Source organism: Dermacentor variabilis, chromosome 9 (genome assembly GCF_050947875.1).
Source record: "Dermacentor variabilis isolate Ectoservices chromosome 9, ASM5094787v1, whole genome shotgun sequence".
NCBI lineage: Eukaryota > Metazoa > Arthropoda > Arachnida > Ixodida > Ixodidae > Dermacentor > Dermacentor variabilis.
In genome coordinates this window covers 49,713,211-49,734,644 of record NC_134576.1, presented here as the reverse complement: position 1 = coordinate 49,734,644, position 21,434 = coordinate 49,713,211, and the positions used below count along the sequence as shown (strand labels likewise).

The following is a 21,434-nucleotide window of genomic DNA, read 5'->3' as shown; positions in this document are numbered from 1 at the left end:
ATATGTGCAGTTAACTTCGTCTCGAGTGGCACTTTTTTGCTCTATATCAAGCTGTATCTTCGCATTTGTATATTCCATTGCATCTTCGCATTTCTAATGTACGAGGGAGAGTCAAATGAAAGTGAGCCTACCCATCCCGCGCAATTATGGTTCTGTTCATTATCTGCAAGGCGTGCGCGTAGCACACAGGCATCTCTCATTTACAAAAGTGACACGCAGTTGTGAGGGTAAATGTTCTTTAATGCTCTCATGCACTGGGTTGAACATGGTTGCGTGCCGTAATGGACTCTCCACAAGTTCAGCAGCGTGGTGCCGTCATGTTTTTGACAGCTGAAGGTGTTTCCCAAAACGAAATTAGTCGCCGTATGGCTGCCGTATACATGGAACATTGCATTTCATTGGCCATTGGGGAGCGTTGGAAGAAATGGTTCAAAGAAGGACGTGAAAGTTGCAAAAACGATCCGAGACCGGGCCAAAACCATCGTGCAATCACCCCCAACAAGATTGCGAAGGTTGATGAGCTGATGAGACAAGAACGGAGGACAAGCATCGATGAACTGGCAGAGCGTGTAAACATCAGTCATGGTTTGGTTCACACCATAATTCATGAACATCTCGGTTATGGGCTCCTGTGTGCGCAATGGATGCGCAAGATTTTGAACCACCGTCCGAGTACGGAGAAGATCAGCGCTGCCTTTACTCATCTGATACGGTATCACAATAAAGGTGACGATTTCTTGTCTGCAATTGTGATCGGAGATGAACCATCATGCCACTACTAAGAGCCTGAAACACGACGGCAAAGCTTACAATGGAAATATTCAAATTCACCTTCCCCAAAGAAAGCAAAGGCCGTCATTTCCGCCAGAAAGGTGTTGAATTTCATTTTTCGATCGTCAGGGGCCATTACTGATCGAATTTGCTAAATCTTGAGAGACTATCAATTGTTTCCGATATTGTGAAATGCCGGATCGGCTGCGTGTCGCCATCAAGAACAAACTAGATGGAAAATTGGCGAATGGGGTTATCTTGTTCCACGACAATGCCCGTTCCCACGTCGCTGATGCGGTTAATACAAAACTGGAAAAGTTTAAGCGGGAAACGCTGCAGCATCCGCCATACAGCTCAGACCTGTCGCCTTGCGACTTCCACATTTTCGGGCAACCGAAAAAACAGCTCAAGGGAACGAGATTCGTCTCGGACGATGTCGTGAAAGTCCCTTGCAGACGGCTTGAAGCAACAACCCAAGGAGCTTTATGAGACGGGAATTGCGCGACGACTCTTCAGTCAATGGGAAAAATGTCTAAATGCTCATGGGGGCTACTTCTAATTAAAGTACTCCGTTTGTTATATATTCGCATTGGCTCACTTTCATTTCACTCGCCCTCGTATATTCTGCAGAACTCCTGCTTTTTATACGTGGTCTCTGTTGCGACTATAATTTCAGTGCAATTACTAACGATACACGACCGGTGACAGCTGCTGCTGCGTAATACATTGGAACAAATGGCAGCGACATTGAGATTTTTCACTGGCCATTGCATATGTACAAGAATGTAAACAATGATCTTGAATGACAAAGTGTCATTAACATATTTGTCCTCAGCTTGTTCATTTCATGGCCCTTACATTTTTCATATCAGCGGCATGCACTGCTTTGCTGGCTTCGAACTAATGTAGTTCTAAAGTTTGTGTGATATTTTCTTTACTTATGAAATAGACAAAGTACATGGAAGCATTCACGTCAGTTATGTTGGGCACAATTTTTGGCACATACGAGTACATTCTTTTATGAAAAAATGCATATTTTACTTGTATTGACAGTGCGTAGCGTTCCACAATTCGTTTGCAGCATCTTTGGCAATGGCAATGCAGTTATTATTCGTGTATTTGATCCTGAGGCAAATTGCTTAAGAGGAAGCTTTAGCTCGGGCCAAACTCCGACGCGCCCTATTCAGATACATGTAAAAGGCAGAAACGGTTTTCTGAGATAACACCTGAATCGCTTTTAATGAAATTTCTTGCATTTGAAAGAGTATGTTAAATTTTAGTGTCTGTTGGAAGTGGAATTTCAATTTAGTGGCTGAACTTTGTTTAAAATACTTTGAAAATTTCGGAAGTTCGAAAAAAAGAATAGAAGCACGAAGTTTAAATATTTCTGCAAAAGCCGTATTTCCATAATACTTAATTTTTTGAGACTCATGTGTAACACATCAATTTTGTCCGCTGTAGATGTACTATTATGAGCAATTGAGAGAATTGTGATATCAATTTTTATTGCTGCTTTACAGAGTTGTAAACTTAATTGTTTCGTTTTCTGAAAATTTTCGATTTTTGCCACTTTTCATTAAAATATTGACGACCTAAATCGAAGACTCGAAACAAACAGTCACTAGAATTTAAGTTTTTCTTTTAAATGCAACAAACCTCGTCAAATTTGGTGCAGTGGTTGCCGAGAAAAACGAATTCTCCTTCTACATGTATTTAGATAGGAGCATCCGACCTAATGTTTCCTCTTAAGAGGAAGCTTTAGCTCAAGTGCTCCTATCTAAATACATGTAAAAGGAGAATTCGTTTTTCTCGACAACCACTGCACCAAATTTGACGAGGTTTGTTGCATTTAAAAGAAAAACTTAAATTCTAGTGACTGTTTGTTTCGAATCTTCGATTTAGGTCGTCAATATTTTAATGAAAAGTGGCAAAAATCGAAAATTTTCAGAAAACGAAACAATTAAGTTTACAACTCTAACTTAACCACTAAAAATGATAAAACAATTCTGTGAATTGCATCTAATAGTACATCTAAAGCGGACAAAATTGATATGTTACACATGAATATAAAAAAAAAAATTAATCATAGAGAAATACAACTTTTGCAAAACCGTTGTAACCAACGTAACAAATTCACGTAAGATGTAAAATGACATATTGAATTTGTCCGCTTTGAATGATCTAATGGATGCCGTTTACAGAACCGCGATATCGGTTCTTGATGCAGAGCTATGAATTTATAAACTTCGTGCTTCTAATTTTTTCGAACGGTCAAATATTTGAAAATCGTTTTAAGAAAATTCAAGCCCTAAATCGAAATTCCGCTTCCAACAGTCACTAGAATTTAACTTTCTCTTTCAAATGCGACAAATTTCATCAAAGTCGGTCCAGGGGTTATCTCATAAAAACGTTTTTGCGTTTTACATGTATTTGAATAGGCCGCGTCGGAGTTGCGCCCGAGCTAAAGCTTCCTCTTAAGGGAGGAGGTCCACCTGGAACGTCCGCCCCCCCCCCCCCCCCCCATGAACGAAATTTCCGGCTACGCCACTGCCCCCTCTCCCTCTCTTTGCCGCGCATTGCCGGCTACTCAGTTGCCGAGAGCACGCGTCCTTTCACTCGGCGCCTTCTCGGAGTCGGCCTTGGAGAGCGAACGCGTCCGCTCCATGCTCTCGTTGGTGTGTTGGCGTCAACACCGTCAGTGTTGGACCGAACGCTCGCCTGCGTCTGAGGTTTTCGCTTCGTTGGCGAGAATCTGCTATGGATTCTTGCTCGCCGCGTCGTCCCCGACGTGTAGGTCACCCCTGGGAGGCCAACGAGACGCGAGACGAACGAGCGAGCGACAGCCTTCCCTCCTCCTTCCCATGGTTCCGCCCGGCCACTCGCTTGCCCGAGCGCACGCGCCCTTTCCCTCATAGCACAATTCGTTTCCAGCAGAACGTCCTGACACGGACAGGAAGAGACGACAACACACTCTGGGCTAGCAACTGAATGTTTATTATTACTTTCCCAGACTTTTTCTAGCCACAAGGCAGCGAATGCTTCTTTATTGTCATGCCGATTATTCTTTACGTTCCTTAGGTTCCTCAGGTTGAAATATCGTCCTTGCGCAAGTAGCCCTTTTCTTTTTCTGTTGGTACTATTGATGGCGTACTGCTGCAAGATTTCGAGCTTCTGTCAATTGCCATGGCTTCTAAAATTTAGTGCGTAAGCTTGTCTTTACTTTTTAGTAAACCTTTGATGTCGTGATAATGAAAAGCGGCCCGCCGTGGTTGCTCAGTGGCTATGATGTTAGGCTGTTGAGCATGAAGTCGCGGGATCGAATACCGGCCACGGCGGCCTTATTTCGATGGAGGCGAAATGCGATAGCACCCGTATACTTAGATTTAGGTGCACGTTAAAGAACGCCAGCTGGTCGAAATTTCCGAAGTCCTCCACTACGGCGTGCTCATAATCAGAAAGTGGTTTTGGCCCGTAAAACCCCGTTATGTGTTAATGAAAAGCGAAATGCCTAGCGGAGAGTCCTTCCAAAGATGCTGCATGCTCTCTTGTCCTGTTATTGATACACCTCCCTGGCTGTCCTATACATCGTCGGCCACATGGTAAGGCTATATCATATATCACCCCTATTTTGCAGGTAGTGTGCTTCTTCTCGTGGTTTATTGTGCTTTGCTTATTTTGCTGGCCGTTATTGACTCGTGCACGTATTGCTTGGTGCTGGGCACACAACCATTAGGCCTTTCTTTCCGGCTATCTTTAGCTCGTGGGTTAGGCCGTGTACATAAGACACAATGGCGACCTTCTTCCTTTTCTGTAGAATGCTTGCTTCTTGTTGAACCTTGCTGTTCAAGAGTCTCGCATTCTTTAGGAACCCTTCGGTGACCACTGTAAGCAGGCCTTTGGGATAGCCACCGTTGTTGAGCCTGGTTACCTGGTGCATTAAGCCCTCTAATATTACGTGATGACGCGACTTCTTTAGGGCGGCCTGTAGGACTGTGGTCACGATGGCTCATTTTACATTCTTTGAATCGTCAAAAACGTATGGCAGGAACCCGTTGCAAGAGCGGGTTTCGTACTTCCAGCATGTGTGCTGCTTTTTGAAGTTGATGACGAAATCAAGAAACATAATTATTTTTCTTTCTGGCATTTCAAAGCTGAAGTTTAAATCTGGACACACTTCATGGAAAGTAGTTTAGGACACCTTCCCTACATTTGTTCAGCTCTAGCCCGTACGCTGTATTGCAATACACGAGAAGATCATCTACGTAGCGAAAACTTGCTAGAACGTGGTTGTCTTTTAAAGCATCCCAAATTATTTTGCCCAAAGAGATATTTAAACATTTGGAGTAGGATAATCGGTGTGACACAAAAAAGAAGTATTGGCTGTCTTGTGCTATAAAAAGTGTAGGAAATCAATATTAAACCTTTAGTTGCTAGTTCAGCATGTGTCGTCGTCTGTTCCTGTCCGTGTCAGAACGTTCTGCTGGAAACCGATTGTGCTATGTGCAACTAACGACCTGAGGCAAACACTATACTGAACTTTTCTCATCTTCTCGTGACGAGTGAGCGAGCGAGCTAACGAGGGACAGTGCTTCCCCACTTTCCCCTCCCACCCTTCTTCGCCATAGGGTTACCCGAGAGAACGCACGCTTTCCCTCGGCGCGTTTACTCGCCCACGTGACCCGAAGTGCCACCACCGTCGTACCATCAACCTCCCATGAAAAAGGCCGAAAGAGCCAAAGGTTCACTTTAAAATTATTCAAATCCAGTGTGCAAGAGTGCTTAAAGCATGTAGTTTACGTTGGATTTATTTTTACTGTGGATTGCGTAGGCCTGATGTGAAGTCAGTAGTGCGTTCCATGAGGGTTCAACATTCAAAAGCCTGTTGGGAAGACAAAATCTGCCGCAGATTTATTCCACTGTCAGTAATAGGAGCCATCATTTGTTCTTGCGACAACGTTTACACTTTCTTTTTTTCGTCTTCGCTGCAAATCATTGTGTACTTCGATAAATTATTTGATAAAACCGACAAGTGGTGCCTAGAAACGCAAGGTTCCCCAAAAATGCCCCAAAATGTCACTTACGGCCTAAGTTTCATCACAAATGAGCCTGGAGCGCTTTAGCCGAAAGCGGTTTACACTGCCTTTCGAAATCCACGCAAGACAGAGTTTAGGCCCTAAGTCCGCCCATCGTTCTCTGTGAAGTTCATTGCCGTAATCCAACCTTTGAAAGAGTAGGAGCTTTTGCCAAACTATCCGAATGAGCGAATGAATGCCAGACTGAACGAATTCAAAACGATTTCATCGCTGGATGCATTCTATAACATCCTCTTACTTCTTGCTTTTGAAGTGCGACTCGACCAACATGCGGCAAGGAGCAACCACATGCTTAAAAGCTGTCTTCTGCTTTCAAAAACGCCAAAGAGGTATAAAAAAGAAATAGGAAAACGAAAGTAAAGTAAGAAATAAAATAAAACAGCTTCACGCTTGTGGAAGCAGTAGAGTCGTTTGCGGAATTTTTTCTGATTTCAAACTTCCACTATTTTTATGCACCCAAGTAGGAGGCGTCGGTGGGTGTCGGTGGAGGCCGAGTGAACCGAAGCAGCATGCTTTCGAGTTCGAACTAAACAATTTATTCTTCGACGATTTCCTCACCGAAGTTTCCCAGTACATTCGATTTAGGTGAACAGCCGAATTGACCGAGTTAAAACAACGGAAGCTGGCAAGCAACCCGGACCCAGTAACCGGTACAAAACGGGACAAAGACCGTGTGCACGTGACCTACCATCTGCGAGACACAAGGCGATGAGGATGCGAACCCACGGTGGTTGCGATGCCGAAGAAGCCGCTGAGTCGTGAACCGCGGAGGCGTCAGTCCATCGCTTTATCCAGAGCTGCTGCATTCCGAAGGCGCCCGCAGAACCAAGGAACATGAGGACACTGATGGGCGCTGGCCACTGTGCCAAGCGAAGCAGGCTGCTTAGCACCTGCCACGCTGTCTGGAAGCAATAAGAGTCATTTGTACAGTTCATCATCATCATCATCATCATCATCATCATCATCATCATCATCATCATCATCATCATCATCATCATCATCATCATCATCATCATCATCATCATCATCATCATCATCATCATCATCATCATCATCATCATCATCATCATCATCATCATCATCATCATCAACAGCATCATAATCATCATCATCTTTTAAGTGTTACGCATATCTTGGCGAACATTCGCCACTTCGACAGTATATATATACATCTATCTATCTGGCCGCCTGTCTTGGTGCTCTCATTGGCATAGTATGACAAGAGTATATGATGTACATAAATGATAGGTCATGACATGAATGTGACGACATGCGTGTCATGTAGGTCATGAAAGAGCTGCCTAGGCCTTGGTGCTCTCATGGTCGTTTTGTTAACTTGATATGCTCCCCTCCTCGCACACTGCTTAGCATAACATCGATTCTCAGAGGGCGTGGGATCTGCCGGCTTTTTTGTGTCCTCTGCAGGACGAAGGTCACTCCCGGCAATCTCTACTCACGGCTGTCTTGCATGAGCACATTTTTTATTCTTCTCTAAATTTCATATCTCATGATCTGGGTCTCTTGCGAGTAATTGACCTAGTCATAAGTACCCTTTCAGAGACTCTAAAGGCACTACGGCAACCAGTAGGTAAACTCCCAACCGTATTGAAAAATCCATATGCCTCATAAGTCCTACATCCAATAATTTGATGTGCAGCATATAGGATCCCACGCAAAACCCCGTTTTTCCCATATTCTGATAGTTTTATTGGATATAGGAGTTATGCGGAATACGGGGTTATTTCCGTCGGGAAGTAACAAAGGACTTTATAATGAAACGATAAAGCATGCAAGTGCCTAACTCAATATATCATGCAGAATTAACTAAACTGTTAAAGCTGGTAAACAAGAAAGTAAGCAATATTCTTAATGACAAGGTCAAAAGAATTGAGGAAGCCGTAAAATATGGCCGCAGCATGAAATCAGTGCGAGGAAAACCTGGCATAGGAAAAGGCAAGGTGTGTGCAAAGATAATTAGCGCAATGTCATTAGGAAGTTTGGTGATATATAAAAGAAGCAGAATAATACTATACTGACCTGTGAAGTACCCATAGCAGCCATGCAACCTTCATTTAAAGCAGCGAAGAACAGGATACAGGGGCTCCTACAGCTAGCGATGAAGTTAGAAGGGACTTGCAAGACATGTCGCGAGGAAAAGCGGCTGACGAAGATGGAATAACAGTCGATTTAATAAAAGATGGAGGAGATATGCTTGGAAAGCTTCCGGCCCTTTATACACAATGCTTCATGACTTCAAGTGTACCAGAGAGGTGGAAGAACGCCAACGCTATACTAACCCCCATAAGAAGAGGACGTTAAATAATTGACGAATTATAGGCTGATTAGCTTGCTTTCAGTATTGCACGAAGTGCTCACCAAGATGATTCTGCTGCTCAAGCGGAGACAAAATATTGCGAGATCTGCGAGTGCGTACCAAACTGCGTATTTGCGCACTCTGACGAAGGAAGCCCCTAGTGTTGAGACGTGGCATTGTGAGACATGACCAGGTGCATCGTACGTCATAGCGTGCTTCTGAGCCTGCCAATACACCCGCTTCTGTCCAACATGCTATCGCAATGGCAATGAGAGCAGAAGGCGACATAGTGGCGTCTGTTCCGGCCAATTGAGAGTGTGGTGCATTGTCGCTGGTGACAAATTAGGTCTGTCCGTATTGGTGAATCGATAAAAACTTACTAAAAGATGTTTCGCTGTGCCACTAGGGCTAGATTAGAAGCGGACAAGTATTTAGGTCATTGCGATGTACCACGGTTTATACTGATGTACACAAGCAGCAATTCCGCAAGCAAGTGTCATTAACTAAACAATCACCACAATACCTGCGCATACGACAAGAATACTTCTGTGCCCAAAGTTAACTTCAGAAGTTGGAAACTCTGGAAGATTTTCAGAAAGCCACTGTCAGGAAATAGGTTAAATTATGAAAGTAGACCTTGCCGTCCACCATTTTATAGTTGATGGTGCGTGCTTGCCGCCTCAAGCTTCTTGCATCATGGTCCCCGCTTGTGGTCAAAATCCATACAGGATAACACGGCTGTGTTTTTGGTAATATATGGAAGAGGCCCATTATAATTTTGGCAACGAAAAATCCGAGGACGCCTTAGCACTTCTTAGGAGTTGTGAAAGCGCAATCATTATTGCCTACTTGAACGCCTCCGAGCAGTCCTCCGAGTTTGGAACTCCTCGCGGGCAAGCGAACGCGTTGAGACGCTCGGCCAAGACTTACTAGATAGCACAAGGCCGGTGCACTTCGGCGCTTGGCTTCATGTTACCTTGCCAGACTTCCGGCGAACGCAGTCGCTGATCGTCGAAAATCTGATCCGCCGGTCGAGCGCGTCGGCTTTTATGCACGAGTCATCGAAGTTTCCAGGGGAATCGCTGGTGCCCGCGTGTCTTGCAGAAAGTATTACACAATTCGCGTCGCGTATATCATCAGATTACGCAAGTTTCGGTGATGACAACGCGTAAACCATCGATAACGTTCCAGTAAGATCTAATCATGCAGGCGTGTGTTGCGCTGAGCGATAACTATGTTCTTAGTGGGCGAAATGCAGTCCCCTAGAAAAGGATAAATAAGCACACGTGTCAAAATTTGTTGGCTACACAACTGCACTTTGCCCCTTTTCAAGCGTTGGGTAGCCGGCCAGATATTTTACTAGTTAAAATTTCGACATTAAACTTTCCTTTTCTGCTCTGTCTCTCCAAAATTCATATGAACAATGCACTTATTGGAAGTTGCATTATGTCCATGATCAGCCGTAACAGATGAAACAAAATACGCATAAGCTAAACGTTCGAGCTTTGTTGCCTATACAGAGGCGTCGCGAGCTTCTAGCTGCCATTGGGAAATATAACGCTAAATGGACAGTGCGGGATAGGTCAAGTGTTCTCACCTTTGTTGATTTTCCCAGCTCCTCTCGGGTTATTCGTCCCTCTGTGTAATTTTCTTCCAGCGTTTCCGCTTCAGCGCTGAAACAAGCATTAAGCCAGACATTCGAAGGCGATACCTTTAACATCAGTTACTAGTATTCGACAGAAAGTTCCATAAGCACCTGCAAATTTACATATTTAGAATTGCGTTTAGAAGAGTGTCTTGAGTTTATGAAGTTGCTATGTCGGCTCCACGAAGTAAGCATATGAACAGTGTCGACTTGCATGAAAAGGTGAGTTAAGATGTCGATCATTAGTAAAAACAAAGCTCGGCATTTTCATAACCCAGAAGTAAGGCAATAATTGTGGTGTGTTACCTGAAGCTTTAAGTTACACACGCTCAGCTTATGCCATGGCGCATCTACTTCATTTATTTATTATGCGCGTCAGGTCAACCGCTTATATTAGTATTTACGGGTAAGCCGACAAACATTCGTGGGGAATGGAGTGTAAATAGAGAATAACCGGTTTACGAAATACCACCAAACGTGCAAGCACCAACCAACAAATGCAGCAGACTGGTGCTACCTTGAAGAAGCACTTCTAATTAAGCCGAACACGCTAAACGTTCATCATACAAATCACTTAACACCACCCCCATTTCACCAAAGTACAAACTTGGCCTAGTGTATCTCGGGCCAGTGGCAAACATAGCTGAAGGTGACCGTGCGAGACTTTTGAACAATCGATTAAGATTTTTTTCTAAATACTAAAGTTCATACATACACATTTACCATCGTACAGAGATTTGTCATAGCATTCCCCGACTTTTTGCTAAATTAGACTTCATTTGCATTTGGCAAGATAACGAGCTAAATTATGCGCTCGAATTGTAAAACACTCATAACGTTCGGAAGCGCATGTATACGTAATTTATTACAAAGGACGCAATTCGCCCACCCTCTTTGAAATTTACCTGCACGTCACTCATTAACTGATCTTGTCATTCAACAAACATAAACAAGGCGCCTGGTTTAGTTCACCAAGGACACCGACAGAAGATCGTACAATGCTTAAAAACATTGAAGGTTGAATATAAATTTGTAAGACTCCTAATTCAGGCAGAAATCGTTTATTTCGCGACACACGCTGCTCAATATGGTCCCAAATTCTACTGACTATTAAAGTTTGTGCAGCACGGAGTCGTCCCGGTACATTGGGAAACGGAATCGAAAATGGCCGCGTCACATTTTCTACCACTTGTTAAAGAAATGTTTGGCAAAAGTTGCGTTTAAACCACATGCACATAGAACTTCGTACAGAAATTTGCCTTAATAGCTACATTATGCTAAGTTGGATCTGTGTGGCGTTTGTAGTTATACCAGGGCAGCATGCACAATTTCGTGCGGCTTCGAAAACATACTCATACCAATCTGGAGATCTTGTACACGTAATTCATTTAAAAAGGCCACAATTACCCGCCACACTTCGGGATTTGCCTTATACTTTGCTCATAATGTTCCCCTCATGTTTGTTAGATATAAGCCAGGTTTCTTGTTTAGTTAACCTACTGTGAATTCCTTATAACAAATGAAAATAAGGGAAAAAAGAGGGTTGGGGGAATTAATTGCGATAGTTCTAATTGAGCCCGTACGTGATAGTTTTGCCACGAATTAAACATAAAATGTAGCTGAACAATATTAAGATTAATTTGGTGTCTGTACGGTTGTTTTACTATGGATGGATGGATGGATCGATGGATACAACTTTCTTGTATGTCCGGCAAGGTTTAACGCTACCCGGGCTCACGTATTCCACGGGGGAACGTCAAGGCCCTGCCTCAACGCCGCCTCACGGGCTTGCTGGACTGCCCACGTCTAGATTCCGAGGTCTGAGCTGCGCAGAGCGGCGGCCCACCTCAACGACAGGGTCTCCGGAGTAACTGCCATCCCTCCTATACCTATATTGCACTCCGACAGCATGTGTTTGAGTGCTGATGGTCCTTCCTGGCACAATTTGCACGTGTCGCCCTGATGCTTATCTGGGAAGATACGTTTCAGACGGAATGGATTAGGGAAGGTGTTCGTCTGGAGTTGTCGCCAAGCGACGGCCTGCCTCCTCTTCAATTGGAGACTCGGCGGTGTGTATATCCTTCTGGCGTTCAAATATGCACTGGTTATGTCGTTGTATCTGGTGAGCCTGTCTCGTTCTGCTCGAGAAGCGTTCGCTATCGTGCGAGAGGCGTTGCCCTGTTCTGCGTGGCGGGTCTTGTGTCCCGCCGTCCAGTGCGCCGTCTCGTTTAGGTTCGGAAGCGCGTCGCCTACCCTGGTGACGTGCGCGGGGAACCATCTGATCCTCGATCTCGCGGTTTTGGATCTGCCCGCTTTGGCCAGAATGGACAGGGCTTCCTTGGAAATTCGACCTTTGGCATAATTCTTTACTGCCGTTTGCTTGTCACTTAGTGCGACTTCGCATTCCTGTTCTGTGAGGGCCAGCGCAATCACTACTTCCTCCGCTATTTCCGAGTGTTTGGTGCATACACTGCATGTGCTTCTGATTTCTGACTCTGCGTCTATGACTACGGCGGTGTATTTTTGGCGGCCGTTCGCATATTCGGCTGCGTCGACAAAGTGCGCGTTTCTCTCCCTGCCGAATGAACGATGCAGAGCCTCGGCTCTTGCCTTTCTTCTACCTCGGTTGTAATCGGGGTGCACGTCTCTTGGGAAGGTTGCCACCGTAATGGTCTCTCTGATTTTGTTGGGGATTTGCATTTTCTGCCGTGCTGGTTGTGGTACGTTATGGCGAGCGTGTTCATAATGTACCTTCCCGTCGTGGAGGTCGACTGGCGTTCGAGCTGCGAGATGCGTTGTGCTTCGGCTATTTCTTCTAGGGTATTGTATAAGCCCAGCTGAGCCAGGAGCTCGGTGCTCGTCGATTCCGGGAGGCCCAGGGCTATCTTGTACGTTTTCCTTATGAGCGTGTTGATCTTGTTCTTTTCCGCGACGTACCAGTTGTGGTAGGCGGCTACGTAGGCGATGTGGCTGACAACGAATGAGTGGATCAGTCGAATGACGTTTTCTTCCTTCATGCTCGCGTGTCTATTAGTTATTCTCTTTATGAGTCTCGTGGCGCTGGTGACTTTGCCTTCGATTTTCGTCACGGTTTCGCCGTTAGCTCCGTTGGCCTCAATGATCATTCCGAGAATTGTGATCTTGTTTACTTTGGGGATTGCGTTTCCGTCTTGGGTGTACAGGCCGATTTCCTCGTACTCCCGGGGTCCTGTGTAGCTCTTTGGTGGCATGCCTCTGCGCGTGGGCCGGTAAAGGAGTAGTTCGGACTTGCTCGGGGAGCATTTCAGGCCCTTTCCTTGGAGGTACTCTTCAACTTTGTGAATGGCCGTTTGTAGTGCGTGTTCAATTTGCCCGTCACTGCCGCGGTCCGCCCAAATCGTTATATCGTCTGCGTATATAGCGTGGTGGATTCCTTCGATTTCCCGTAGTTTGCTGGGAAGACCCAGCATGACTAAGTTGAAAAGGAGCGGAGATATAACTGAGCCCTGCGGGGTACCTGCACTTCCCTGGGTTCGTTCTTCGGACTCGAGGTCGCCAACCGTCAGGGTGGCTTTGCGATCCTTCAGAAAGTCCCTCACGTAGTTGTAGGCCCTTTACCCCAGGTTTAGATTAAATACTTGTTTAAGGATCGACTCGTGAGCGACGTTGTCGAATGCTTTCTCCAGGTCTAGTCCTAGGATGGCTCTGGTGTTTCTTGTCTTGTCGTCAAGGATCTGGTTCTTTAGTTGTAACATGACGTCCTGAGTGGACAGGCAGGATCGGAAGCCTATGATGGTGTGGGGGTAGGCTTCCGTCTCTTCCAGATGGCTGTTGATACGGTTGAGGAAGGCGTGTTCCAAGACCTTCCACGCACGACGTGAGAGAGATTGGGCGTAGGTTCTCCAAACTCAACGGCTTTCCGTGCTTGTGTATGAGGATAGCCTTGGACCTCTTCCACTGCTCCGATTTGCGGCCTTCTCTCCAGCACTTGTTAATATAGCCTGTGAGTTTGGTGTCAGATTTGTCGTCCAGCTTTTTGAGCGTTTTGTTGTTAACCATGTCCGGTCCTGGGGCTGACTTGCCGTTGAGTCCTTGGAGTGCCGTTCTGATTTCAGCCTCACTGAAGTCTTCATCTAACTTGGTACTAGGACTGCCAATGTACCGGCCGTGCTCGACCGTCGGTCGTTGCGGGAGGTACTTGTCGCAGAGTTTCATGACGATTTGCTTCTCGCTCGCCGTCCCTTTTTCTTTGTGCAGAAGTCCCTCCATGTCGGCTCTTTGCTTGGATTTGCATTGGGTTTCGCCCAGCAGGTGCCTCAGCAGTTGCCACGCACTTCTGTTGTGAAGTTGGACATCCGCGGCGTTGCAGACTTCGTCCCACTGTTGCTTGCTCAAGGTTTTGCAGTGCTCTTCGATTTGTTTAAGTCGGCTATCTTTTTTCTCAGCTTTCGATTGAGCCGCTGGCCTTGCCATGGGGTTTGTCTGGATTTCTTGGCTTCCCAGAGGTAGGCGAGGCGACTGTCCATCTTCTCCTTCAGGAAATCGGGAGTGATGGTTTGCGTGGCCTCCCCGACATCCCTGGTCAGGTCCGCGATCCATCTGTCAATGCCACCGATTGGCTCGTCATCTTGCCTGATGTCCCGGTGCTTGCGGAACTTGCTTCAGCTGTCCATTTGAAGCTTTTGACTGGGAGGGTGGTTCCCGCTCGGGGGATAGTGATCTCGATGATCATGTAGTCCCTACCTAGATCTTCTAAGGTGTTTCTCGAGGTAGCCCTCTCGATGTTTATGATCATTGTTCAGTCCGGTGTGCTATCTCTTGCAACCAAATTGCCCATACGCGTTGGGGCGCTGGAATACGTGATGAGCGTGTATTCGAAGTCTTGCGAGTCCTGCCATAACTGTTTGCCCTTGGTTGTGGTGTGGCCGTATCCTCAGGCATGGCACGGCGCGTTGAAGTCCCCACCAACAATTAGCGGGTTCAGGCCGGCGAGCTCGGCTGCCTTTTTGAGCAGGGAGCGAAAACGTTGCCGTCTTTTGGATGGTTTACTCTATATGCTCAGTATAAAGATGCTATTTTTTGCGTTTTGTTAGGAATAGTTTCTGTCATTGTATGCTCGGCCTGCGGGCCTTTAATCTCATGTTCTATGGGTACTAGGCCTTTCTGATTAGTGTGGCGATGCCCCTATCTTTTTGGAATTTAGGGACGAGGGCATGGTAGCCCGGAATGTTGACCGACGCACCCGCGGTTTATTGTAGCATTATCACATCGGGTTTGGGTTGGATGTTTCTTACGTATTCTTGTAGGACAGGTTCTTTCCCGGCTATACCTCTGCAGTTCCACTGCCAGACCAATAGCTCCTTATCAGGTCTGGCCATCCTGGAGTCTTTAATGAGGAGCTGTTGAGAAACTGGAGCGGTGCGCGGGGGGCGGTGCCACCATGGGAACGTCTGAGGTTACGGGATTTATATTATGAGTTCCCGTGTTTGGCTGTGGTGATTGCGACAGAGACGGTGCCCACATCGCATATTCTTTGAGCTTGACCACCCTGGTTGTGAGGACGGATATGGCGGAAGACAGATTGCCGATCGCACTTTGTAGTTCGGTAAGCATGGCTTTTATTTCCGATCTCGCCTGTTCGGCGCGGCTGGTGTCTTGGCTTTGTACGGCTCGCTTTTCCGCGGGTGGGGTTGCTTTGTCCTGTTCCTCGCCATTGTTGCTCGGAGCAGGAGTGCTGACGGGAGTGGGTCTAGGGGGTTGCGCGGGAGGCGCGACCTTTCTCAGTTCGCGTACCTCTTGGGTTAGCTGTTGTACTAAGCTCCTGAGCATGGCGTTCTCACGTTTTATTTCTGCAATATCTCATTGCCTATGTTCTTTGTGACTTGCTGTTCTGAGGCAATTACTCCGAAGACCCCGCGCCTTGGCGCACCCTTGACCGCGTCTGCCCAGCTCACCTTTTCTGGGAGGGCCTGGATGGATCTGGACCCTGCTCGGCCCGGTCCCGGGGTGCGACTACGAGCTGTGCTCCTCAACCGGCTGTGCTGGCGGGACTGAGGGGTCCCGGTAGCCGACGTCGATCTGGACCTGACCCGGCCTCTGGATCTGGATCTTGGCTTTGGCAGGATGGGGGCTTGCTCTCCTCCGGATTCCTTGACCACCTCGATTTCTGCTTCCGCTTCGGCTCTTTTCCTTTCCCATCTTCGTTTCTTGACTATATACGGGGTGTTGAACTTTGCTCGGCAGGATTTGTCTGCCGTAGGGTGTTTCCCTCCGCATAAGCGGCAGTTTGGCGTGCACTGGGGATTGGGTTCTGGGTTCTTGGCAGCACAGCCCCTGCAGATCTTGTCCTGGGGATTTGGGCAGACGTCCATACGGTGCCCCAGTCTACCGCATTGATGACAGATATCGACCTGCTTCCTGTACAGCGAACAGCGAAGCAGAGTGCCTCCGTACCTGACGAGAGTGGGCACTTTTAGGCCTTCGAAGGCGATGATGACTGTGGTCGTGTTGCTAAGACGCTTGGCTGCTAGGGCTGTCGGGTTCCTGTCGTTCACGATCTTGGAGTTAATGGCCCTGGGGTCTTCTTCGAGAGCTATGCCGCGGATGACTCCGTTGGGCGTATGATCTGGTGCCGTTTCATACGCGTTGACCTCGTATTGGCGGTCGCCGATCCTGATGACCTCGAGCTACCTGCATTTTTCTGCGTTGGTGCTGCTGGGTGTGCTGATAACGACGATGTTTTGATGGGTATTGGAACAGACGGTATATTCGCTGGCGTCTTCATCGGACACACCTGCAGCCCGGTATATGGCTGACGCAATCCTGACTGCGCCGTTCGTTGCGGTGTTGAGGCCGCCCTTGGGTCTAACGACAATCTTGATGTCTTTCCTCGGGAGAGCCGGCATTCTGCTGGCCTTGACTATTTGCTGTTTTACGTTCCGCGGGCGTCGTGGCCGTTGTCGACCGTCTCCCTCGCCGGTGCAGGAGTAGGCTTCGTTCTTTGGTCTATCCCGCGATGCGCTGGGACCGGACCGGCTTTTGGAGCCGATCATGCACCAGCCGGCATCTTCACCGAATTGTTCGGAAGACATCTCCTCTCCTTCGACCTGGACCTCCATGCTTGGCGAAAAATTGATTCGTAGGGCATGGCTATTGTTAGGCCTGGCGGGCGGTAGCTCACCTAGGCTTTCCTCCAGGAGTGCGCAGCGTCTAAACGCGGCGTCGGCGTTGCTCGGGCGGAAGTGCTTTCTAAAGTAGCGAAAAATCATTTGCCACCTTGAAACTTGATACCAGCACGCTCCTGGCAGCTTGCTACATTCGATAATAGCTGAGCTAGCTGTTTTACTATTCTGGAAAATATAGGGGATAACGGCATCATAACACTTTCACACATATGATTAGAAATTTTATTGCAAGAGCAATACTTTACCTGCACGCATTTAATTTCACAAAGAGGTTTGCCATAAAATTGCCCCTATTTTCCCTAAATTGGATATTAGTTACATATACAGTGATGTCTGGGCTGAGTGTTAAATCTTGCGCCGCTCGTAAAAGCCTACAACATACGCCTAAAAGCGTCTATATGCGTAATATATCGCACAAGTAATAATGTTCCCCAAAACTTCGAATTCCGTCCACTCACAACCCACAACGTTACCCTTGTTTTCGCAAAATATTAACTCTGTCTAAAGTCTAGTTTCCGGAGAACAGTCAGAAACATGGGGTAAAATTGTCAGATGATGCTTTCGACCACATTAAAAAATGTTTTACGAAGGCACATGCATGTAAACAACATTTTTTCCTTATCGTTCCCTACGCACAAGTTGGCTAAGTTTCATCTCGGTGGCACGGGGAGTCATGCCAGGGAAGCGGGATAAATATCGCGCCGCTCGTAGAGTACTGTCATAAGCTCCCGAGCACTTGTATACAAAATTTGATGCAAAAGCCGAATTTACTCTGCAGACTTCGAACTTTGCCTACATATTACTCATAACGTGTCCCTATTGTTCGCCAAATATAAACATGGTGCGTTGTTTTGTTCGCCGTAGACACCGGAGGAACCAACTAGGAACCTCTTATGACACTTGGAATCAAGAAAAGGACGAGGGTTGAGTTCTAGTCTGTAACGCTTGTATTTAAGCCTGGAACGTGACAGAACCTAATTGGTTTTCGCCAAATTCGAAGTTGGCGTCTCATACAGCCGTGTTATAACTATGAGAAATATCGTGGAAAAAATTGCAGCAGAAACTCTATGCGCTGGGCTTGAATAAGTATGGTTAAGCGTCGTGCTACTTGCTCATCTACGCTCAGCCCGATGACATTATCGATGTTATCAAACTTGATCCGACCAGTATAAACACTTATCAACGCTTATCGGTTATTATTAGCCTTATCGGACAAGATACGACCCGTATCAACCCTTATCGTTTGTTATCACCCTCATCAGACTCGATCCGACCTTTATCAACCCTTATCGGTCGTTATAAACCTTATAGCAATCGATCCGATCCTTATCAACTCTTATCTCCCCGTATCATTTTTATCGGACATGATCTAACTCTTACAAACTATTAGCAGTCCTTATCAACCTTATCGGACTTGATCCGTCCTTTATCGTTCCTTGTCAATCTTATCAGAATTGATCCGGTTATTGTAAGCCCTTATCGCTCTTTAGAAGCTTATCCATATGCGTCCAACCATTGTAAACCGTGATGAGACCCGTATGACCCCTAATCACTACTTATTGTGCTTACCAACTCAGTGACTGCTTATCTGTCAGTGTTGCGCGAGGTGAAGCACATGAGCGCTCAAAGATCGGTGGCATTTCGGTCTGCGTGAAAACGACCCAACGGAAGGCGCATACTGCGACCTCCGAAACGCATCGCCATGTGGCGCGTTTGGCATTAAAATTTCGCAAGGTCGCCATTTTCCTGATAAGTACAATGCTCCTGGTCGGTTCACATGTGGTCCAAGATCTCAGATAACTTTAATCAATCATCGTCAAATCTTTCGGCAAAGCCTTCATAGAAACTGTTCTCCTTTGGCATTTGTTGTGTGCCACCGGTAAAACATATTGATATGGTTCAGATATATTCACCTTCTGCGAGCTTGGGTATTTAGCCCAGTGCGTAAGACACTCGGCTTGTGAGCGTGGAGTCGCCGTTTCGAATTTATTTTGTATTATACATTTTTTACGCTGATTCGTCTTGCGTGACGGACAGATGGACGGACGGGTTTCTTCGTTGGGTCGGCCCAGAAGTGTTTACGCAAGTAAAGGTTGTCGGTACACTGGAACGCTCGAGTAAGCATCTTTCTGCAAAGATTGTAAATAACTTACGCTGATTAATTAAACGTATATGGCTCGTCCCTCACAACATGCCTCCTACTTTAACGGAACTTAAACACTCTACCTCACATAGTTCGCCGAGGAGGCCAGGGAAGAACGGCAACATGCCTCGTATTGTGCAGAATATTACGGGGAAGACAAGTATTCAGTAATTAATATGATAGCACATAATAAACCTGCATATTCGAAACTTTCACTGCACGTACGTCACCTGCAGAGTGGCTCCCTTTCTCTTCAAATGTGGTAGCTCTTGCGTGTTTGGTCGTCTCGGGAAAGTGGCGTAAATTTTTAAGCATTTCATATAGCGCTTCGAAACGGGCTGAAAACAATGATTCATGATTTTTTTTATTCAGCCATTAATTGTCACACACGCGTCAAAGCTTGCCTGCTTATTGCCTCCAACAGTCTCCACATTTTCCGAAAATATAAGCTTTGGGAGTTATATAATCTTCCTGATAGGCGTCAGAAAGGGCATATAATGTTTCTGAACGTTTCTTGTCGAATTAACAGCTTTGTTGTAAAAGCAATCCTGGGATGATAAAAAACAACAAAAACATGAAGCCTTCAAATCATAAAACTAAGACATTTGTGGAATAGCAGTAACGACGTAATAGTTTCTTGAATATGCGGATATAATGAAGGACCACAAAGTCATTAGCGGTACAATCGTTGTTTCTTCTGTATGCATACACGACATTGACCCCTTAATGTCATGAGGTAGGTAATGCCATTAGTGCATGTAGGAGAGTCGGTGTGATCCACCTGACAATGCAGGTTGAAATTTGCGTTAGCGTCAATTCGAATAGGCATAAATGACTGGGTAGTAAATGACATTGCACATCATTGTCTGAAGAGGACATGCATCTCATGATCGCTATTGATTCGGTATTAAAGTTTTGCACTAGAACACAGCACTTGTGAATACACTTTAAATGGGCAGAACCGTTATGCGGTATGCTAAGCACTGTCTCGTTGACAATAAAGTTCCATTATCTATTGATACTTCCCGTTTTACTTGAGTGTCAGGGGTTCACTCATGAGAAAAGCATTGCAAACGTTTATGTAAAAGAAAAATGCAAAACTGTAGTTTGTTGTGCTTGTCCTACAGTTGTCCTACATTTGTCCTAATACGCTTGCACCCGTGTTTTACTCAAGTGTTTTATATCAACGCTCTGTTTTCTAAAAGCATCAACATTCTTAAAATATCTTGTATATTTCGTTTTCTTGTACTACACTTGTTCAGCGCGATTTTCTGTCTTTTCTAACTAATCTTTTTTTCTTCATGACGTGACTAGTCAATCCCTGAAGGGGCAAATATATTCAAATAGATAGGCAGAGAGACAGACAGACAGACAAATAAATAAATAAATAAATAAATAAATAAATAAATAAATAAATAAATAAATAAATAAATAAATAAATAAATAAACGTAATGGTTTCATGATGATAAGTCTAGTGAGATGAATACCGGCTAGTAAAAGGAAAATAGTTGGGATGCGTGAACCTAACATGTACATTCCTACTCATGACGTCTTACCGCGAGGCAGGAGAAGAATCAACTTTCGAAGTTCTACTGCTTGCCGCATGCACTTATGAGAACAAGGTTTATTATTTCCTCGCCACTTCCTCGGAAACCTTACGGAACCATTTCAGCAGGAGCTCCAACTAGATGCGGGACTGGATTGGGATGATGCAGAAAGAAGGTTCTCACCCACTTTTGTCGCCTCGCTGTGAAGTGCCCTGCTCAAGCGCTTCGCGAAAATTTTGCGGTGACTCGGGGTCGCTGATGAGATCTTCCAACTTGTCGTAAACTCTGATTCGCTTTCCATGTACCAAGACAAGCTTGTCCATCTCCTTCAGGTAATGCCCTTGGTTGCAGACCATAATACGAGTCTGAAAAGAAGACGCGTCGCAACACAAATTTATTATAACGAACACGCAAGGCACACTACAAAGGTGGAAATACAGGCACAGCACGGTTAGTGGCAGTAGCAATGCTTCATAAACAACTATTTCGAATGAGAAAATATACCTGCACAGAGCGCCTTTTCAGCCGCAGATATTCTGGTGATACTGACTTATTTACCCTCTTTAATAAAATAACCAAATCGCTGTTACTACAGTGGTGCAACTACAATTAGAACATTACTACAATTTACTACACTTGTCTCCGATTCTCTCTGCTGTCTGTGGGTGCCTCGAAATCGCTTAGACATCGTAACCTGCAGCGCCAACGATATAATACTGCAAGGAGGGGGCGGTGCATGGTATAAATTGGAATTGAC

General features: G+C 45.8%; 1 protein-coding gene across 1 annotated transcript in view; it reads right to left on the bottom strand.

Annotated features, from left to right (window-relative positions):
* The window catches only part of LOC142592664 (ATP-binding cassette sub-family C member 2-like), an 87,880-nt gene extending 66,842 nt beyond the window's left edge, over window positions 1-21,038 (bottom strand). Inside the window, exons 1-3 of the mRNA XM_075704230.1 lie at window positions 20,861-21,038; window positions 9,776-9,851; window positions 6,553-6,766 (exon numbers count right to left, since the gene is read on the bottom strand). Of these exons, the coding sequence (XP_075560345.1) occupies window positions 6,553-6,766; window positions 9,776-9,851; window positions 20,861-21,033 (463 nt within the window). The 5' untranslated portion in view covers window positions 21,034-21,038. The remainder of the gene's footprint in view (window positions 1-6,552; window positions 6,767-9,775; window positions 9,852-20,860) is intronic.
* Between the last annotated feature and the right edge of the window lie 396 nt (window positions 21,039-21,434).